The sequence below is a fragment of the Scyliorhinus torazame genome, chromosome 12 (genome assembly GCF_047496885.1).
Source record: "Scyliorhinus torazame isolate Kashiwa2021f chromosome 12, sScyTor2.1, whole genome shotgun sequence".
Taxonomy (NCBI): domain Eukaryota; kingdom Metazoa; phylum Chordata; class Chondrichthyes; order Carcharhiniformes; family Scyliorhinidae; genus Scyliorhinus; species Scyliorhinus torazame.
Genome location: NC_092718.1, coordinates 214,822,747 through 214,842,452, shown reverse-complemented (window position 1 = coordinate 214,842,452; position 19,706 = coordinate 214,822,747). Strand labels below are relative to the sequence as shown.

The following is a 19,706-nucleotide window of genomic DNA, read 5'->3' as shown; positions in this document are numbered from 1 at the left end:
CCGTGTTTGCATGGGTTTCGTCCCACAACCCAAAGATGTGCAGGGTAGGTGGATTGATCACACTAAATTGCCCCTTAATTGGAAAAAATGAATTGGGTACTCTAAATTTTTTTAAAATAAAAATAAATCGAGGTGTTCAAGGCGATTAAAGGATTTGGATAGATAGGTAAGAGAGAAAGCATTTCCTCTGGTGATAGTCCAGAATAAGAGACTAGAATCTTCACACAAAGGGTAGTGGAAATCTGGAACTTTCATGCCAGAAAGCCTTTATGATCTGGACATAAACTGATCCGAAAGCAAATTGATAGTTTTAGTTGGAGTTAAGATGCATCTCGGAATGACAAAATAGGATTGAGATTGAATGGGTGGGCGGAACTTGTGGGTGGAAACCCACGCAGACACGGGGAGAGCGTGCAGAATCTTTCAGTCTTGCCTGTAAGTGATTCCAGTTCCACACCAGTTTGGCTGACTTTATCTGCCTCAGATGTGGGTTAGCAAATCACTTCGGTGCATCAATTAAGGGTAGCAAAGGGTGGATGATCAACGCTGACTGTACCAGCTAAGCACTCCCCAAGGGTAAAATAAAGATCTTGCATCTCATCAGGAGTAGGGAATTCACTAGCTTCAACATAACCAACAAAATTAAACACAACTCCATTAAATAAATTCAAACACAAAATGCCAGAAATGCACAGAGCAAGTTCGTATCTGAATTAGAACGAAAGTTTAAAGATCAGGTTGGACTCTTGAGTAGAATGTATGTGGAAAATAAATAGTAATAGACTGGCTGAGTCATGGGGCTCATTCCTGTATTGGCATTGTAAGGAGGCTTTCACCCAAAAACTTCTATTTTCATGTTGATCTACATATGCATTGCACCTTTCATCCTGACCTCCAGTTTTCTTTTGTAACATTATCTCAGTTACAGGGAGTGGAACTTATTATTAATACAAGAGGATTGTGCTACAAGTGCAAAGCGTGTGTCTATTGCCGATATAGAACATACTGAAGAACATTTAATTACCTGACAGGAGTCCTAGGGCTGCCAATAAATCTGCGAGGTGAACGGATTTTTGGCTCAAATGAGAATTTTTCCTTAACGCTTTCCAGTACTGATGGAGCCACATAAGTGAATCCCTGAAATTGGAGAAAAGAAATGTCATATTTTCATTCTCATACAGCTGCAATTCCTTTTTAAAAAAAATAGAGTACCTAATTATTTTTTTCCAATTAAGAGGCAATTTAGCGTGGCCAACCCACCTACCCTACAATCTTTGGGTTGTGGGGGTGAGACCCACGCAGATGCGGGGAGAATGTGCAAACTCCACATAGACAGTGACCTGGGGCTGGGATCGAACCCTGGTCCTCAGCGCCGTGAGGCAGCAGTGCTGACCAATGTCTCACCCCTTGCAGCTGCAATTCCATAAAGAGCTGGAGCCCCCTGACATCTCTCGCAATTATTCATTCTTCACATGAGCCGTGACAACATGTGATGAGCTAGGCAGCAATCACAATGGCATTCGATCTTGTCCTTGCCAAACCTCACCTGCACCTTTGTAAGACTGCTGTTCATCGACTGCAGCTCCGCCTTCAACACCATTATCCCAACAAGACTAACAGCCAAACTCCACAATCTTGGACTTGACCCCTCCCTGTGCAGCTTGATCCTCGACTTCCTCACCAACAGTCCCCAATCTGCCAGGATAGGCAACAGCACCTCATCCACAATAGTCCTCAACATCAGGACTCTGCAAGGATGTGTGCTCAGTCCTGTACTCCCTATACACACACATGACTGTGTGGCAAGATTTAACTACAACTCAATCTATAAGTTTGGGGATGATACGACTGTGGTGGGCCGTATCACAAACAACCCACGAATCAGACTGCAGGAGGGAGATAAATTACTTGATTGCATGGTGTACCGAAAACAACCTCTCTCTAAATGTTGGTAAGACCAAGTAACTGATCATCGACTTCAGGAAGTGTAGCACGACACACTCCCGTCTGCATCAATGGCTCCGAAGTAGAGGCGGTTGATAGCTTTAAGTTCCTGGGGTCAACATCATCAACAGTGGGGACTTCCGGTTGCGGCGATGCACTGCTAAGCCGCACGTTTCGGCAGCTCCCGTTCTAACGGACCTTTGGGCTCTTTTCGGGAGCCCCAACAGAATTTTTTTCAGACTAAACCCAGTGTGGGGTGACGAAGGAAGGTGTCCCCCCCCCGGGTGTATATGGAAAGGACCAGTGGCAGTGGCCAGATTGCGAAGGATCCTCTGGAGCAGCGGCAGAGAAGAGAAGGAAGAAGCAAGATGGCGGCGGATGGAGCCCAGGCGACATGGGGCCCGGACCAGCAGGAATTCTTCCGACGGTGTATGGAGGAACTAAAGAAGGAGGTGCTGGCGCCGATGTTATTGGCAATCGATGGGCTAAAGGAAACACAAAAGGCCCAGGCGATAGAGCTCCGTGGGGTGAAGGCAAAGGCAGCCGAAAACGAGGATGAGATACAGGGCCTTGTGGTAAAAATGGAGACGCATGAGGCGCTACATAAGAGGTGTATCGAAAGGCTCAAAGTCCGGGAGAACAGCTTGAGGAGGAAGAACCTCCGGATTCTGGGTCTCCCCGAAGAAATGGAGGGAGCTGACGTTGGGGCTTATGTGAGCACGATGCTCCATACGCTAATGGGAGCCGAGGCCCGCTCGGGCCCCCTGGAGGTGGAACGGGCTCACCGGGTCCTTGTGAGAAGACCAAAGGCTGGAGAACTACCAAGGGCAATAGTGGTGAGATTTCACCGCTTCACGGACAGAGAGGCTGTCTTGAGCTGGGCCAAGAAGGTACGGAGTAGCAGGTGGGAGAATGCGGTGATATGAGTGTATCAGGACTGGAGTGCGGAGGTGGCGAGAAGGAGGGCGAGCTTCTCGGGCCAAGGCGGTGCTTCACAGGAAGAAAATAAAATTTGGGATGCTGCAGCCGGCGCGATTGTGGGTCACGCACCAGGGCAAGCACTACTACTTTGAAACGTCGGATGAGGCATGGACCTTCATCCAAGAAGAGAAACTGGACCAGAACTGAGGGACTGATGTTGGGGGGGGGGAGACAACGAGTTTGATGTACAGAAGTGTAAATTGGGGAAGGGGAGGTTTATAGTAACGAGACGATAGACGGGGAATTTTTCTCCTCTTGATGGGGGGACACGGAGAAATGTGGGCGCCGGTGGGGAAAAGGGGACTGAGAGGGGGGATGGGGAATGGGGGGACTGCGCCATGGGGGGGCGGGGCCGATCCGGGAAAGCGCGGGGTTTTTCCCGCGCTATGGAGATGATGGCGGGAAGATAGGCGCAGGAAGGGAGTTCCACGCATAGGGGGGTCAAGGAGAGAACGGGGGAAGCCGGGGTCAGTTAGAGTTAGCTGACTTTCGGAAGCATTATGGGGGGAGTAACCATGCTAGATGGTGATCTAGCGGGGGGGGGGATCAACTGGGTTGCTGCTGCTGGGAGCGAGTGGGAGCTGGCAAGAGAAGAGGTGGCCGGGACGGGAAGGCGCCGCCTGGGGGACGTGTGGGTGCGAGGGACCCGGATGGGGGGGGCTGGCCTAGAACAGGGGATGGCTAGTTAGCGGGTGGCCCCCCAATCCGGCTGATCACGTGGAATGTGAGAGGCCTAAATGGGCCGATTAAGAGGGCCCGAGTGTTCGCGCACTTAAAAAGACTGAAGGCAGATGTGGTCATGCTTGAGGAGATGCGTCTGAAGGTGGCGGATCAGGTTAGGTTAAGGAAAGGATGGGTGGGACAGGTGTTCCACTCAGGGTTGGATGCAAAAAATAGGGGGGGTGGCGATATTGGTGGGGAAACGGGTGTAGTTCGAGGCTAGGAATATAGTGGTGGATAACGGGGGTAGATACGTGATGGTGAGTGGTAGATTGCAGGGAAAGGAAGTCGTGCTGGTAAATGTATATGCCCCGAACTGGGATGACGCGTGATTTATGAAGCGGATGCTGGGACGTATCCCGGACCTGGAGGTGGGAAGCCTGGTAATGGGGGGGGGGGGGGGGGGGGGAAAACGGGGACTTCAACACTGTGCTGGATCCAGGGCTAGATCGGTCTAGATCCAGGACCGGAAGAAGGCCGGCAGCGGCAAAGGTGCTTAGGGGGTTCGTGGAGCAAATGGGGGGAGTGGATCCGTGGAGATTTGCTAGGCCGTTGGCCAAAGAATTCTCCTTTTTCTCCCATGTCCACAAGGTATACTCCCGAATAGATTTCTTTGTTTTGAGCAGGGCACTGATCTCGAAGGTGGCAGGAACGGAGTACTCGGCCATAGCCGTTTCAGACCATGCCGCGCACTGGGTGGATCTGGAATTAGGAGGAGAGGGAGCAGCGCCCACACTGGCGACTGGATGTGGGATTATTGGCGGATGAGGGGGTCTGTGGAAGGGTGCGAGGATGTATTGAGAGGTACCTGGAGGCCAATGATGATGGTGAGATCCAGGTGGGGGTAGTATGGGAAGCGCTGAAGGTGGTGGTTAGGGGAGAGTTGATCTCCATTAGGGCTTACAAGGAGAAAAAAAGAGGGCAAAGAAAGGGAGAGATTAGTGGGGGAGATTTTGAGGGTGGATAAAAGATATGCGGAGGCCCCGGATGAAGGACTATATAGAGAGAGGCGAAGACTTCAGACGGAGTTTGACCTGCTGACCACAGGAAAGGCAGAGGCACAGTGGAGGAAGGCACAGGGGATGAGATACGAATATGGGGAAAAGGCGAGCCGGCTGCTGGCCCACCAACTTCGCAAGAGGATAGCGGCGAGGGAAATTGGGGGAGTTAGGGATGAAGCGGGAACTACGGAGCAGAGAGCAGGGAAGGTAAATGAGGTGTTTAAGACCTTTTATGAGAGGCTATATAGGTCCCAACCCCCGGAGGGAAAAGAGGGAATGCAACAGTTTCTGGACCAACTAAGGTTCCCGAGGGTGGAGGAGCAGGAGGTGGCAGGTCTGGGGGCGCCAATTGAGGTGGATGAGGTGACTAAAGGGCTGGGGAATATGCAGGCAGGGAAGGCCCCAGGACCAGACGGGTTCGCCAGTGGATTTTTACAGGAAATATGTGGACTTGTTGGCCCCGCTGCTGGCGAGAACCTTTAACGAGGCCAGAGAAGGGGGGACTCTACCCCCGACAATGTCGGAGGCGACGATATCACTAATCTTGAAGCAGGATAAAGATCCGCTGCAATGTGGGTCATATAGGCCTATCTCACTCCTGAATGTAGACGCCAAGCTGCTGGCAAAAGTGCTGGCGACGAGGATCGAGGATGGTGTCCCGGGGGTGGTGCATGAAGACCAGACAGGGTTTGTAAAGGGGAGACAGCTGAATGTCAACGTGCGACGGCTGTTGGGGGTGATAATGATGCCCCCAGCGGAGGGGGAGGCAGAGATAGTGGTGGCGATGGATGCAGAGATGGCATTCGATAGGGTAGAGTGGGAGTATCTATGGGAGGTGTTGAGGAGGTTTGGGTTCGGGGAGGGGTTTGTCAGTTGGGTCAGACTCCTACATGGGGCCCCAGTGGCAAGTGTAGTCACAAACTGGCAAAGATCGGAGTATTTTCGGTTACATAGGGGAACAAGGCAGGGGTGTCCCCTGTCCCCATTACTGTTCGCGTTGGCAATTGAACCACTGGCCATAGCGTTGAGAGACTCTAAGAAATGGAGGGGGGTGGTTAGAGGGGGAGAGGAACATCGAGTGTCACTCTACGCAGATGACTTACTGCTATATGTGGCGGATCCTGTAGAGGGGATGACAGAGGTTATGCAGATATTGAGGGAGTTTGGAGATTTTTCGGGATATAGGCTAAATTTGGGGAAGAGTGAGCTTTTCGTAATACACCCTGGGGATCAGGGAAGAGGAATAGACGCCCTGCCGTTAAGGAGTGGAAAGGAGCTTCCGATATTTGGGGATTCAGGTAGCTAGGAGCTGGGGAACTCTACACAAACTCAATCTGACGCGGCTGGTGGAGCAGATGGAGGAGGATTTCAAGAGGTGGGATATGCTGCCGCTCTCACTGGCGGGCAGAGTGCAGGCGGTAAAAATGATGGTTATCCCAAGGTTTCTTTTAGTATTTTAATGTTTCCCCATTCTGATCACGAAGGCCTTTTTCAAGAAAATAAGACAGGAGCGTTATGAGTTTTGTGTGGGCAGGGAAGACGCCAAGGGTAAGGAGGGGAACCCTGCAGCGTAGCAGGGACAGAGGGGGACTGGTGTTGCAGAATCTGGATGACTACTACTGGGCCGCCAATGTGGCGATGGTTTGTAAGTGGATGAGGGAGGGAGAGGGGGCGGCGTGGAAGAGGCTGGAGATGGCATCCTGTAAGGGAACGAGCCTAAAGGCGCTGGTGACGGCGCCGCTGCCGCTCTCCCCGAAAAGGTATACCACAAACCCAGTGGTGGTGGCGACCTTAAGGATCTGGGGGCAATGGAGGCAACACAGGGGGGTGATGGGTACCTTGGTGTGTTCCCCGATCAGGAATAACCATAGGTTTGTCCCAGGAAGGATGGACGGAGGGTTCCAGAGCTGGCATCGGGCAGCAATTAGGAGACTGAGAGACTTGTTTATTGACGGGGAGTTTCCGAGCCTGGGAGCGCTGGAGGTAAAGTATGAGTTGCCCCCGGGGAATATCTTTAGATACATGCAAGTGAGGGTGTTTACAAGGCAACAGGTTAGGGAATATCCGCTGCTCCCGACACAGGGGATCCAGGATAGAGTGATTTCCAGGGTATGGGTCGGGGAGGGCAAAGTGTCCGAAATATATCTGGAGATGAGACGCGAGGGGGAGGCGCTGGTAGAGGAGCTGAAGGGAAAATGGGAAGAGGAGCTGGGGGAGGAGATTGAGGAGGGGCTGTGGGCTGATGCCCTAAGTAGGGTAAATTCCTCGTCCTCGTGTGCCAGGCTTAGCCTGATACAATTCAAGGTTCTACACAGAGCACATATGATGGGAGCAAGACTGAGCAGGTTCTTCGGAGTGGAGGACAGGTGTGAGAGGTGCTTGGCAAGCGAACCACACACACATGTTCTGGTCGTGTCTGGCACTGGATGAGTACTGGAGGGGAGTGGCAAAGGTGATCTCAAAGGTGGTGAAGGTCCGGGTCAAGCCAGGCTGGGGGTTAGCTATATTTGGGGTAGCGGAAGAGCCGGGAGTGCAGGAGGCGAAAGAGGCCGATATTCTGGCCTTTCCGTCCCTGATAGCCCGGCGAAGGATCCTACTTATGTGGAAGGAAGCAAAACCCCCCGGCGTGGAGGCCTGGATAAACAATATAGCAGGGTTCATAAAACTGGAACGAATGAAATTGGCGCTGAGAGGATCGGCGCAGGGGTTCTCCAGGCGGTGGCTACCGTTCCTTGACTATCTCGCAGAACGTTAAGGGAAAATAGATCGTCAGCAGCAGCAGCCCAGAGGGGGGGGGGGGGGGGGGGCACTATTTTTTGTTACTTTGTTAGTTCACTATTTTATTTAAATAATGGTATTTATCAGCTATTGTGTTATTTTTACGTTGATTTGTAAAGTGGAAAAATTCTGTTTGAAAACTACAATAAAATATATTTTTTTAAAAAAACATCACCAACAGTCTGTCCTGGTCCACTCACGTTGATGCAACAGTCAAGAAAGTCCAACAACGTCCGGCCCCGCCTGCCCGGACCGCGCAACTGGGCATGCGCGGCGCCATCTCACCGCCGCTGCAAACCCGGGATCCCCTCCCCTTCCCAGGATCCACCCCTTCCCGGGATCCACCCCTTCCCGGGAGCCACCCGGCCCAGGATCCACCCGGCCCAGGATCCACTCATAGAATTTACAGTGCAGAAGGCGGCCATTCGGCCCATCGAGTCTGCACCGGCTCTTGGAAAGAGCACCCTACCCAAGGCCACACCTCCACCCTATCCCCATTACCCAGTAACCCCACCCAACACTAAGGGCAATTTTGGACACTAAGGGCAATTTATCAACCCCAATCCACCTAACCTGCATATCTTTGGACTGTGGGAGGAAACCAGAGCACCCGGAGGAAACCCACGCACACACGGGGAGGATGTGCAGACTCCGCACAGACAGTGACCCAAGCCGGAATCAAACCTGGGACCCTGGAGCTGTGAAGCAATTGTGCTATCCACAATGCTACCGTGCTGCCCCACTCCCCTGGGATCCGCCTGGATCCCCCCCGGGATCCACTCCCCACCCCCGGGATCCACCCCACCTGTATTCACCCCTCACCCCCGGGATCTACACCACCCGGATCCACTCCCCACATCCGGGATCCACCCTGCCCGGATCAACTCCCCACCCTCGGGATCCACTCCCCACCCCCAGGATCCACCCCACCCGGATCCACTCACCCCGGGACCCACCCCCAGCCCTGGTATCCACCCCCTCCCCAGGATCCACCCCCCCGGATCCACTCCCATCTACCCCCGGGATCCACTCCCCCCAGGATCCACTCCCCACTCCCAGGATGCATCACACAAGTTTGCCATCCCCACATTGATTCTGTATATACCTCCCGCTGCCTCAGGTAGGCAGACAGCATTAACAGTGACCTCTCCGACCCAGGTTTTTCAGAAGGTACAGAAGTCTGAAGACCTGCACATCCAGACATAGGAACAGCTTCTTCCCCACAGCTACAAGACTCCTCAACGACTCCCCCTCGGACTGATCTGTTCCCTGTAAGAACACTATTCACGACGCCCTATGCTGCTCTTGCTCATGCATTTGCTTTGTTTGGCCCCTTGTTCTGCACTGTAACCAATCACTGTTTGTCGATGTACCATTTGTCAATGTTCTCTGTTGATTATTCTCTTTGTCTACTATGTACGTACTGTGTATGTTCCCTCAGCCGCAGAAAAATACTTTTCATTGTACTTTGGTACATGTGACAATAAATCAAATCAATCAATCATAAGGTGTAATTAGATAGAAGCAAGAGTCCTGGTTCATCTCTTGCCTAGTTTTTAAACAAAAATCAGAGTATCCAATTCTTTTTTTCCAATTAAGGGGCAATTTAGCATGGACAATCCACCTACCCTTCACATCTTTTTGATTGTGGAGGTGAGACCCACAGAGAATGTCCAACTCCACATGGACAGTCACCTGGGGCTGGGATCGAACCCGGATCCTCAGCGCAGTGAGGCAGCAGTGTTAACCATTGCACCACCGTGCAATCTCTTGCCTAGTTTGATTTTCATTCCCCGCAACACATTTTTCTGCTGTGATGAGTTTCCAAAAGGATATTGCAGTCAGATATTTAGATATTTCAGTAAGCTCAGGGAAGGTGGTAAAAGAGGGGGAGGGGTGGCATTGTTAGTCAAGGACAGTATTACGGTGGCAGAAAGGACGTTTGATGAGAACTCGTCTACTGAGGTAGTATGGGCTGAGGTTAGAAACAGTAAAGGAGAGGTCACCCTGTTGGGGGTTTTCTATAGGCCTCCGAAAAGTTCCAGAGATGTAGAGGAAAGGATTGCAAAGATGCTTCTGGATAGGAGCGAAAGCAACAGGATAGTTGTTATGGGGGACTTGAGCTTTCCAAATATTGACTGGAAACGCTATAGTTCGAGTACTTTAGATGGGTCCGTTTTTGTCCAATGTGTGTAGGAGGGTTTCCTGACACAGTATGTAGATAGGCCAACGAGAGGCACGGCCATTTTGGATTTGGTACTGGGTAATGAACCAGGACAGGCGTTAGATTTGGAGGTAGGTGAGCACTTTGGTGATAGTGACCACAATTCGATTACGTTTACTTTAGTGATGGAAAGGGATAGGTATATACCGCAGGGCAAGAGTTATATCTGGGGGAAAGGCAATTATGATGCGATGAGGCAAGATTTAGGATGCATCGGATGGAGAGGAAAACTGCAGGGGATGGGCACAATGGAAATGTGGAGCTTGTTCAAGGAACAGCTACTGCGTGTCCTTGATAAGTATGTCAGGCAGGGAGGAAGTGGCCGAGCAAGGGAACCGTGGTTTACTAAAGCAGTAGAAACACTTGTCAAGAGGAAGAAGGAGGCTTCTGTAAAGATGAGACATGAAGGTTCAGTTAGGGCGCTCGAGAGTTACAGGTTAGCTAGGAAGGACCTAAAGATAGAGCTAAGAAGAGCCAGGAGGGGACATGAGAAGTCTTTGGCAGGTAGGATCAAGGATAACCCTAAAGCTTTCTATAGATATGTCAGGAATAAACGAATGACTAGGGTAAGAGTAGGGCCAGTCAAGGACAGTAGTGGGAAGTTGTGCTTGGAGTCAGAGGAGATGGGAGAGGTGCTAGATGAATATTTTTCGTCAGTATTCACACAGGAAAAAGACAATGTTGTTGAGGAGAATACTGAGATTCAGGCTACTAGACTAGAAGGGCTTGAGGTTCATAAGGAGGCGGTGTTAGCAATTCTGGAAAGTGTGAAAATAGATACGTCCCCTGGGCCGGATGGGATTTATCCTAGGATTCTCTGAGAGGGACCTGGGATTCACGTCGCATTACATTCATCCCCCACCATCTGGCCTGCAAAATTCTACCAACTGTCCTGGCTTGACACAATTCACACCTCTTTAACATGGGGTTACCCCATCTCTGGATCTGTAAAGATTTAATCACCTGCTAATGGTCGCATTCCAAGCATTTGGCATCTTTGAATCTGGCTATATACGTGTTTCTGGAACACACCTCTTCATTCACCCGAGGAAGGAGCAGCGCTCCGAAAGCTAGTGATATCGAAACAAACCTGTTGGACTTTAACCTGGTGTTGTAAGGCTTCGTACGGTAAGATTCTTGGCAGTGTGGATGAGCAGAGAGATCTCGGTGACCATGTACATAGATCCCTGAAAGTTGCCACCCAGGTTGAGAGGGTTGTTAAGAAGGTGTATGGCGTGTTAGCTTTTATTGGTAGAGGGATTGAGTTTCGGAGCCATGTTGCAGCTGTACAAAACTCAGGTGTGGCCGCATTAGGAGTATTGCATGCAATTCTGGTCGCCGCATTATAGGAAGGATGTGGAAGCATTAGGAAGGATGTGGAAGCATTGGAAAGGGTGCAGAGGAGATTTACCAGAATGTTGCCTGGAATGGAGGGAAGATCTTATGAGGAAAGGCTGAGGGACTGGAGGCTGTTTTCGTTAGAGAGAAGAAGGTTTAGAGGTGACTTAATTGAGGCATACAAGATGATCAGAGGATTGGATAGGGTAGATAGTGAGAGCCTTTTTCCTCGCATGGTGATGTCTAGCACGAGGGGGCATAGCTTTAAATTGAGGGGCGATAGATATAGGACAGATGTCAGAGGTAGGTTCTTTACTCAGAGAGTAAGGGCGTGGAATGCCTTGCCTGCAACAGTAGTGGACTCGCCAACACTAAGGGCATTCAAATGGTCATTGGATAGACATATGGATGATAAGGGAATAGTGTAGATGGGCTTTAGAGTGGTTTCACAGGTCGGCGCAACATCGAGGGCCGAAGGGCCTGTACTGCGCTGTAATGTTCTATGTGCTGTAAACGTACCTAGCCCTACATATCTTTTGGTGATTTTGATTGAGGGATAAATATCGGCCAGGACACTAGGGAGAGCTTCTCTACTCTTCTTCAATTAGAACCATGGGATCCTTTATTTTCAACGAAGAGGGCACTGGAGGATGTGCAGAGGAGATTCACTAGATTAATCCCAGAGTTGAAGGGGTTGGATTACGAGGAGAGGTTGAGCAGACTGGGACTGTACTCGTTGGAATTTAGAAGGATGAGGGGGATCTTATAGAAACATATAAAATTATTAAGGGAATAGATAGGATAGATGCGGGCAGGTTGTTTCCACTGGCGGGTGAAAGAACAACTAGGGGGCATAGCATCAAAATAAGGGGAAGTAGATTTAGAACTGAGTTTAGGAGGAACTTCTTCACCCAAAGGGTTGTGAATCTATGGAATTCCTTGCCCAGTGAAGCAGTCGAGACTCCTCCATTAAATGTTTTTAAGATAAAGATAGATGGTTTTTTGAAGAATAAAGGGATTAAGGGTTATGGTGTTCAGGCTGGAAAGTGGAGCTGAGTCCACAAAAGATCAGCCATGATCTCATTGAATGGTGGAGCAGGCTCGAGGGGCCAGATGGCCTACTCCTGCTCCAAGTTCTTATGTTCTTGTGTTGATTCCCTCAGTACTACTCTGCAGTGTCTGCCTGGATTATGTGCTCAAGGTTTCTGAAAAGTTGCTTGAACTCCTACCCAGAAAGTACATAATTTACATCTTTCACCAGAAATCTTTTGACTGAATATTTTCAATGAAATCCTCAAACCAATGGGAATGTTGAAAAATCTTCTCGTGTATCTGACTATAAAAAGTTTGAGGCGCAAGGCTAGTGTTGGGGAGCCTGGCATTTTTCAAAGGACACAAATTTAAATTAGTGAAAAATAAACTTAAAACAGGGAGTAGGAACATTCTTTTCACTCAACCGACAATAAACTTGAATATATACATCTTTGTCGTACTGCAACCAACCAACATTTCTGGGATGGGGTAACAGCGCATTAAGGACTTTCATTAAAGTCCAGCCAAGCTCATGGGGCAAAGGTTTCCTCTACCTGCTGGTTGCAATGGTTCTGTGAAGTGAATCTGAACAGTCTTTAACTAGCACCTAGGTGGCATGGTAGACAAAACTGATCCTATTTAGCACCAACTGGCATCAATGGTAAAACTGCCACTGTCAGATGCTCGAGGTCAATGCTGAAGCGCATTAATGGAATGGAGGGGGATCTTGTCACAGAAATGGACTGTCCAGCCTAACTGGTCTAAGCCTGAACTTATGCTCCATGTGGCCTTCCTTATACTCTGCATCAGGATACCTTTCCGTTCCTGTCTCCCTCAAGTGCTCAACAACTTTCCCTTAAATGCATCTGTACTATCTTCCCCAAATAGTCCTCGTGGTCCATATCGTGTTCCATTCTCCGGTGCCAATATTCGTTAACTTGATGGGAACTTTAAAAAAAACCACATTAAATTACCTCAAACATGGGCACATGGTATATCCGACAGGCTTACCAGGAAGACTTGATTGGCACTTTCACTGAGGGTTGAGTCATCAGGGCTGTCAACAGGTGTCTGTCGTGTGAACTTTGAATCAAACTGACTGACATCATCATCCGATTGCTGGAGAGAGAAAAGAAAAACACATGACTAATCTAGAATTGGGTGACTAATCCTTCAGATCTTCTCATCCTTTGTCTCCCATTCATTCTTTCTGGACACTCAGCACAACTCTGAACAAAAAATGTCCTTTGTTTACATAGAGCATGGGTCAACACAAGGCAGATTAATTACATTGTGCAAACAAAATTCAGCACTTTTGAAACATTAGATTGAGATCTGTAAAAAAAAAAAAAAGTCAATTCCTTTCGCATGCAAGGTTCTTTTACCAGAACATTTGACATCTACTGATGCTCCTTTCAGGAGCAGACCCTGACATAAATGAAACAAAACATTACCATCTTACACTAATGTGAGAAGAGGGGAGAAAGCAACTTTTGGAAACACGAATTCTCCCACACTTCACCATTACCTCTTATCCGCCGACAATATTCTAAATCAAGTAACGTGTTTTGATCATTTATTTTATCCTACCTCCAGTCACATATTATACAGTCCCATGAGAATGTTGGTAATTAAAGATAACAGAAACACAGCAAACCAATGGAAGGGAAGCAAAGCTCAGAACACAATAATATTATTTGACCAGGTGCATCATCAAGGAACCTCAGCAAAACTGAAATCAATGGGAATGAGGGGAAAAACGCTCCGTTGGTTGGAGTCATACCTGGCACAAAGGAAAATGGTTATGATTGTTGGAGGTCAATCCCAGGACATCACTGCAAAGGTTCTTCAGGATAGTGCCCAAAGTTCAATCATCTTCAGCTGCTTCATCAATGACCTTCCCTCCATCATAAAGTCAGAAAGGGGGATTCACTGATGACTCCACAAAGTTCTGTACCATTCACAACTCAGTCCGCGCTGGTATGCAGCAAGACCTGGTCGGGTTTGTGCTTATAAGCGGCAAGTTATGGACTTCCGGTTGCGGCTATGCTGAGCTAAGTCGCACGTTCGGCAGCTCCCGCCAGAAACTGACTTTTGGGTTCTTTTTAGGGGCCCCAGCGGCATTTACTCGACGGTTCCCAGTGTGGGAAGGTGACAGTACGATTTCCCCGGCACTGTATGGATTGGACCAGGAGTGGAGAGGTGAAAAATGTAATTCTGGTGCAGCGAAAAGTGTGAGGGAGGAAGGCCAAGATGGCGGTGGGTGGAGACCAGGCAGCGTGGGAAGAATTGGTCGCAAGAGCAGCAGGAGTTTCTCAAGCGCTGCTTCATGGAATTGAAAGCAGAGCTGTTAGAGCCGATGAAGGCTTCGATCGACAAGCTGGTCGAGACCCAGAAGGCTCAAGGGGCGGCGATCCGGGAGGTGCGGCAGAATCATAGAATTTACAGTGTAGAAGGAGGCCATTCGGCCCATCGAGTCTGCACCGGCACTTGGAAAGAGCACCCTACCCAAGGTCAACACCTCCACCCTATCCCCATAACCCAGTAACCCCACCCAACACTAAGGGCAATTTTGGACACTAAGGGACAATTTATCATGGCCAATCCACCTAACCCGCACATCTTTGGACTGTGGGAGGAAACCGGAGCACCTGGAGGAAACCCACGCACACACGGGGAGGATGTGCAGACTCCGCACAGACAGTGACCCAAGTCCGGAATCGAACCTGGGACCCTGGAGCTGTGAAGCAATTGTGCTATCCACAAGGCTACCGTGCTGCCCTCGGAGAATGAGGACGAGATATTGGGCCTGGCAGTGAAGGTGGAGGCGCACGAGGCGCTGCATAAGAAATGGCAGGAGAGGTTCGAGGACATGGAGAATCGGTCGAGGAGGAAGAACTTGCGGATTCTGGGTCTCCCGGCGGGAGTGGAGGGGTCGGATGCTGGAGCATATATGGTCACCATGCTGAACACGTTGATGGGCTCTGGTGTTTTCCCGAGGCCCCTGGAGCTGGATGGGGCCCACCGAGTCCTGGCGGGAAGCCCCCTGATCCGGCTGATAACTTGGAATGCGAGAGGCCTGAACGGGCCGGTCAAGATGGCCCGTGTGTTCGCGCACCTGAAGGGATTGAAGGCAGATGTGGTTATGCTCCAGGAGACACATTAGAGGGTGGCAGATCAGGTTAGGCTGAGAAAGGGGTGGGTAGGGCAGGTTTTCCACTCGGGGTTGGACGCAAAGAATCGAGGGGTGGCGATTTGGTGGGGAAGCGGGTGTCGTTTGAGGCGCTGAACATCGTGGCAGACAATGGACGTAGGTATGTGGTGGTGAGTGGTAAGCTGCAGGGGGTGCGTGTGGTATTAGTGAATGTATATGCCCCGAATTGGGACGATGCCGGATTTATGCTGCGCATGTTGGGCCGGATTCCGGACCTGGAGGCAGGGAGCTTGATAATTTGGGGGGGGGGGGGGGGGGGGGGGGGAGGAGACGGACACTTCAACATGGTACTGGATCCAGCATTGGACCGCTCCAGGTCCAGGACAGGTAAGAGGCCAGCGGCGGCCAAGGTGCTGAGGGGGCTTATGGACAAGATGGGAGGAGTGGACCCATGGAGGTTTGTCAGGCCGGGGGCCAGGGAATTTTCTTTTTTTTCCCACATCCATAAAGCCGACTCCCGGATAGACTTCTTCGTTATGAGCAGGGCACTAATCCCGAGGGTGGAGGACACGGGAGTATTTGGCCATAGCCATCTCAGACCATGCCCCGCATTGGGTGGAGCTGGAGCTAGGGGAGGAGAGGGACCAGCGCCCGCTGTGGCGCCTAGATGTGGGCTTGCTGGCGGATGAGGTGGTGGGCGGGCGGATCCGGGGGTGCATTGAAAGCTATCTAGAGGCTAACGATAATGGGGAGGTGCAGGCAGGGGTGGTCTGCGAGGCGCTGAAGGCGGTGATTAGGCACTCAAGGAGCGACAAAGCCTCCAGGCTGAGTTCGACCTGTTGACCACCAAGAAGGCAGAGGTGCAGTGGAGGAAAGCGCAAAGGGCGGTGCATGAGTACGGGGAGAAGGCTAGCCGGATGTTGGCACACCAGCTTCGGAAGCGGGAGGCAGCGAGGGAGATTGGGGGAGTTAGGGATAAAGGGAGGAAACACGGTGCGGAGTGCGGTGGGAATAAATGGGGTATTTAGAGACTTTTATGAGGGGCTGCATAGGTCTGAGCCCCCAACGGAGGAGGGGGGATGCGTCGATTTTTGGAGCGGCTGAGGTTCCAGAGGGTGGAGGAGGAGCAGGTGGCGAGGCTTGGGGCACCGGTAGGGCTGGAGGAGTATGCAGGCAGGGAAGGCACCGGGGCCAGATGGGTTTGGGTTAGGCTACTTTACGAAGCCCCGGTGGCGAGTGAGGCCACGAATCAGAGGAAGCCGGAATGCTTTCGGCTGTACCAGGGGACGAGGCAGGGGTGCCCCCTATCCCCCTTGCTATTTGCATTGGCAATTGAGCCTTTGGCTATGGCTCTAAGGGAGTCTAGGAACTGGAACGGGCTGGTCTGGTGGTGGTGGGGAGAGGGAGAGAGAGAGAGAGAGAGAGAGAGAGAGAGAGAGAGAGAGAGAGAGAGAGAGAGAGAGAGAGAGAGAGAGAGAGAGAGAGAGAGAGAGAGAGAGGGGGGGGGGTAACACCGGGTATCGTTGTAAGCCGATGACCTGTTACTGTATGTGGCGGACCTAGTGGGGGGGATGCCGGAGGTGATGCGGATCTTCAGGGAGTTTGGGGACTTTTCCGGGTATAAGCTCAACGTGGGGAAGAGTGAGCTCTTCGTGGTATACCCAGGGGACCAGGGAAGGGGGATAGACGAGCTTCCACTGAAGAGGGCGGAAAGGAGTTTTCGATACCTAGGGATCCAGGTGGCCAGGAGCTGGGGGGCCCTACACAAGCTCAACTTGACGAGGCTGGTGGAGCAGATGGAGGAGGAGTTTAAAAGGTGGGATATGCTGCCACTCTCCCTGGCGGGTAGGTTACAGTCGGTGAAGAGGACAGTGCTCCCAAGGTTCCTTTTTATATTCCAGTGCCTCCCCCATCCTGATCCCGAAGGCCTTTTTTAAGCGGGTCAGTAGGAGCATCATGGGATTCGTGTGGGCGAAAAAGACCCCGAGGGTGAGAAAGGTGTTTTTGGAGCGGAGTAGGGACAGAGGAGGGTATTACTGGGCTGCCAATGTGGCAATGATACGCAAGTGGGTAATGGAGGGGGAGGCGTGGGAGAGGCTGGAGATGGCATCCTGTGTGGGCACGAGTCTGGGAGCGCTGGTGACAGCACCGCTGCCGCTCCCGCCGGCTAGGTACTTTAATTTCGGGGCAGTGAAAACACCACAGGGGTGAGGTAGAGGCTTCAGTTTGGTCCCCGATCCGGGAGAACCATCGGTTCATCCCGGGAAGAATGGATGGAGGATTCCTGAGCTGGCACAGGGCAGGAATTAGAAGGATGGGGGACCTGTTTTTAGATGGGATGTTTGCGAGCCTTGGGGCGCTGGAGGAAAAATTTGGGCTTCCCCCCGGAAATGCCTTCAGGTACATGCAGGTAAGGGCGTTTGTAAGACGGCAGGTGAGTGAGTTCCCTGTCTGCTTCCAGCACGCAGGATCCAGGATTGGGTGCTCTCGGGGGTGTGGGTTGGAGAGGGCAGGGTCTCGCCGATCTACCAGGAGATGCAGGAGAAGGAGACCACCTCGGTGGAGGAGCTAAAGGGTAAATGGGAGGAGGAGCTTGGGGAGGAGATAGATGAGGGTGCGTGGGCGGATGCCCTGGGTAGGGTTAATTCTTCCTCCTCTTGCGCCAGGCTTAGCCTGATACAATTTAAAGTTCTTCACAGAGCGCATATGACAGGGGCGAGGCTGAACAGGTTCTTTGGGGTGGAAGACAGGTGTGGGAGGTGCTCGGGGAGCCCAGCAAATCACACCCACATGTTCTGGGCGTGCCCGGTGCTGGATGGGTTCTGGAGGTGTATTGAGAGGACGGTGTCTAAGGTGGTGAACACCCGGGTTAAGCCGAGCCGGGAGTGCAGGAGGCGAAAGAGGCCGGTATTCTGGCCTTTGCGTCCCTGGTAGCCCAGCGGAGGATTCTGCTACAGTGGAAAGATGCGATGCCCCCACACGTGGAAGCCTGGATCAGTGACATGGCAGGGTTCATTAAATTGGAGGGGGTAAAATTTGCCTTGAGTGTCTGTGCAAGGGTTCTTCAGGCGGTGGCAACCGTTCCTAGACTTTCTAGCGGAGTGTTAGGAGGTGGTCAGCAGCAACCCGGGGGGGGGGGGGGGTGTATTTTGTGTTTTCTACTGTGTTTATTATTGCTTAATGGGGGTTTGTTTATTGGGGGAATTTGTGATGTAGTTGTAAGATGTTTATTTATGTGTTCTTTGTTTTTCTTTTTTCTGTATGGGGGCAAGGGTTTGTTGAAAATATGTAAACATTTTAATGAAAATATTTGTAAAAACAAATAAATAAATAAGTGGCAAGTTACATTCACACCTGAAGTGCCAGGCAATGGCCATTGGCAACATGAGAATATGCAACCATCTCCCTTTGACATTTAATGGTATCACCATTGTTGAATCCCCTGGGGGGGGGGGGGGGGGGGGGGGGGGGGGGGCTCGACACCATCCTGGACAAAGCAGCCTACCATCTATAAGATGCATTGCACCAACTCATCCAAGGCTCCTTCAACAGCACCGTCCAAACTTGCAACCTTTACCAGCTTGAAAGACAAGGGCAGCAAATGCATAGGAACACCACCCTACCTACAAATTCCCTTCCAAACCACATACCATCCTGACTTGGAACTATACCGTCATTCTTTCACTGTCGCTGGGACAAAATCCTATACCTCCCTTCCTTACAGCACAGTGGGTGTACATATATCACATGACTAGAGTGGTTCAGGATGGTGGCTCATCCCCCACCTTATCAAGGGCAATTGAGGATGGACAATAAAAGCAGGCCTAGCCACATCCAGTAAAAAAATTCTCATTAATCTGTACATAGTTGTTTGCAGCCAGAACAGTAGCTAAATAACTTCATGTATCCAATCATAATTTATAAAATAACTCAACTTAAGTATTTACACTTACTTCTATCTACAGTTGTGTGTATTACTTAGTATATAAACAAAAACTAGAACAAAAATAACATTTAGGCGCCAGGCAGTTGCGACTGAATGGTTACAGTGCAGTCTGTTGAATTTTCATTGCACAAGTTCACATTCCTCCAAATTACAGTTCAAAGAAAGTAATTTTAGGAATAAGGTCTATAGTTTTCAACTTAAATATATTCTAAAGTGTTCGGTCTCAGAGCCAACATTCCTTGGGAGATTCATTTTATTGGTTCTGGAGAGATGGTCAATATTGACAAGGCTCCATGCATTGTCCATCCCTAATTTTAAGTGACTGTGATTTGCTAGGCCAGTTCAGAAAACATTAAAAGTGACTGCTGTAATGCAAACTAGTGTCACGCCTTTGCCAGATCAGGTAGGGCACCATGAACAAATGAGATTTTTACAACATTTTGGCAAACTTTCATGTTCCAGTGTCAAATTATCAGATTTACTGAATCCCATTGCATAACCTGCCATTGTGGAATTTGAACTCAAACTTCTTGTTGCTATGTCAGTCCCGTAACCATTACACTACCATACTCATGTTTAAAATGAATG

The 19,706-nt window shown here is 50.5% G+C and overlaps 1 protein-coding gene across 2 annotated transcripts in view; it reads right to left on the bottom strand.

Moving 5' to 3' along the window:
- Window positions 1–19,706, bottom strand: part of rps6kb1b (ribosomal protein S6 kinase b, polypeptide 1b) — a 108,712-nt gene that overhangs the window by 13,636 nt on the left and 75,370 nt on the right. For both annotated transcript variants that reach the window (XM_072469922.1, XM_072469923.1), the window contains 2 exons: window positions 13,030–13,137; window positions 1,025–1,137 (listed from right to left, as the gene is read on the bottom strand). In XM_072469922.1, coding sequence (XP_072326023.1) covers window positions 1,025–1,137; window positions 13,030–13,137 — 221 coding nt within the window. The remainder of the gene's footprint in view (window positions 1–1,024; window positions 1,138–13,029; window positions 13,138–19,706) is intronic.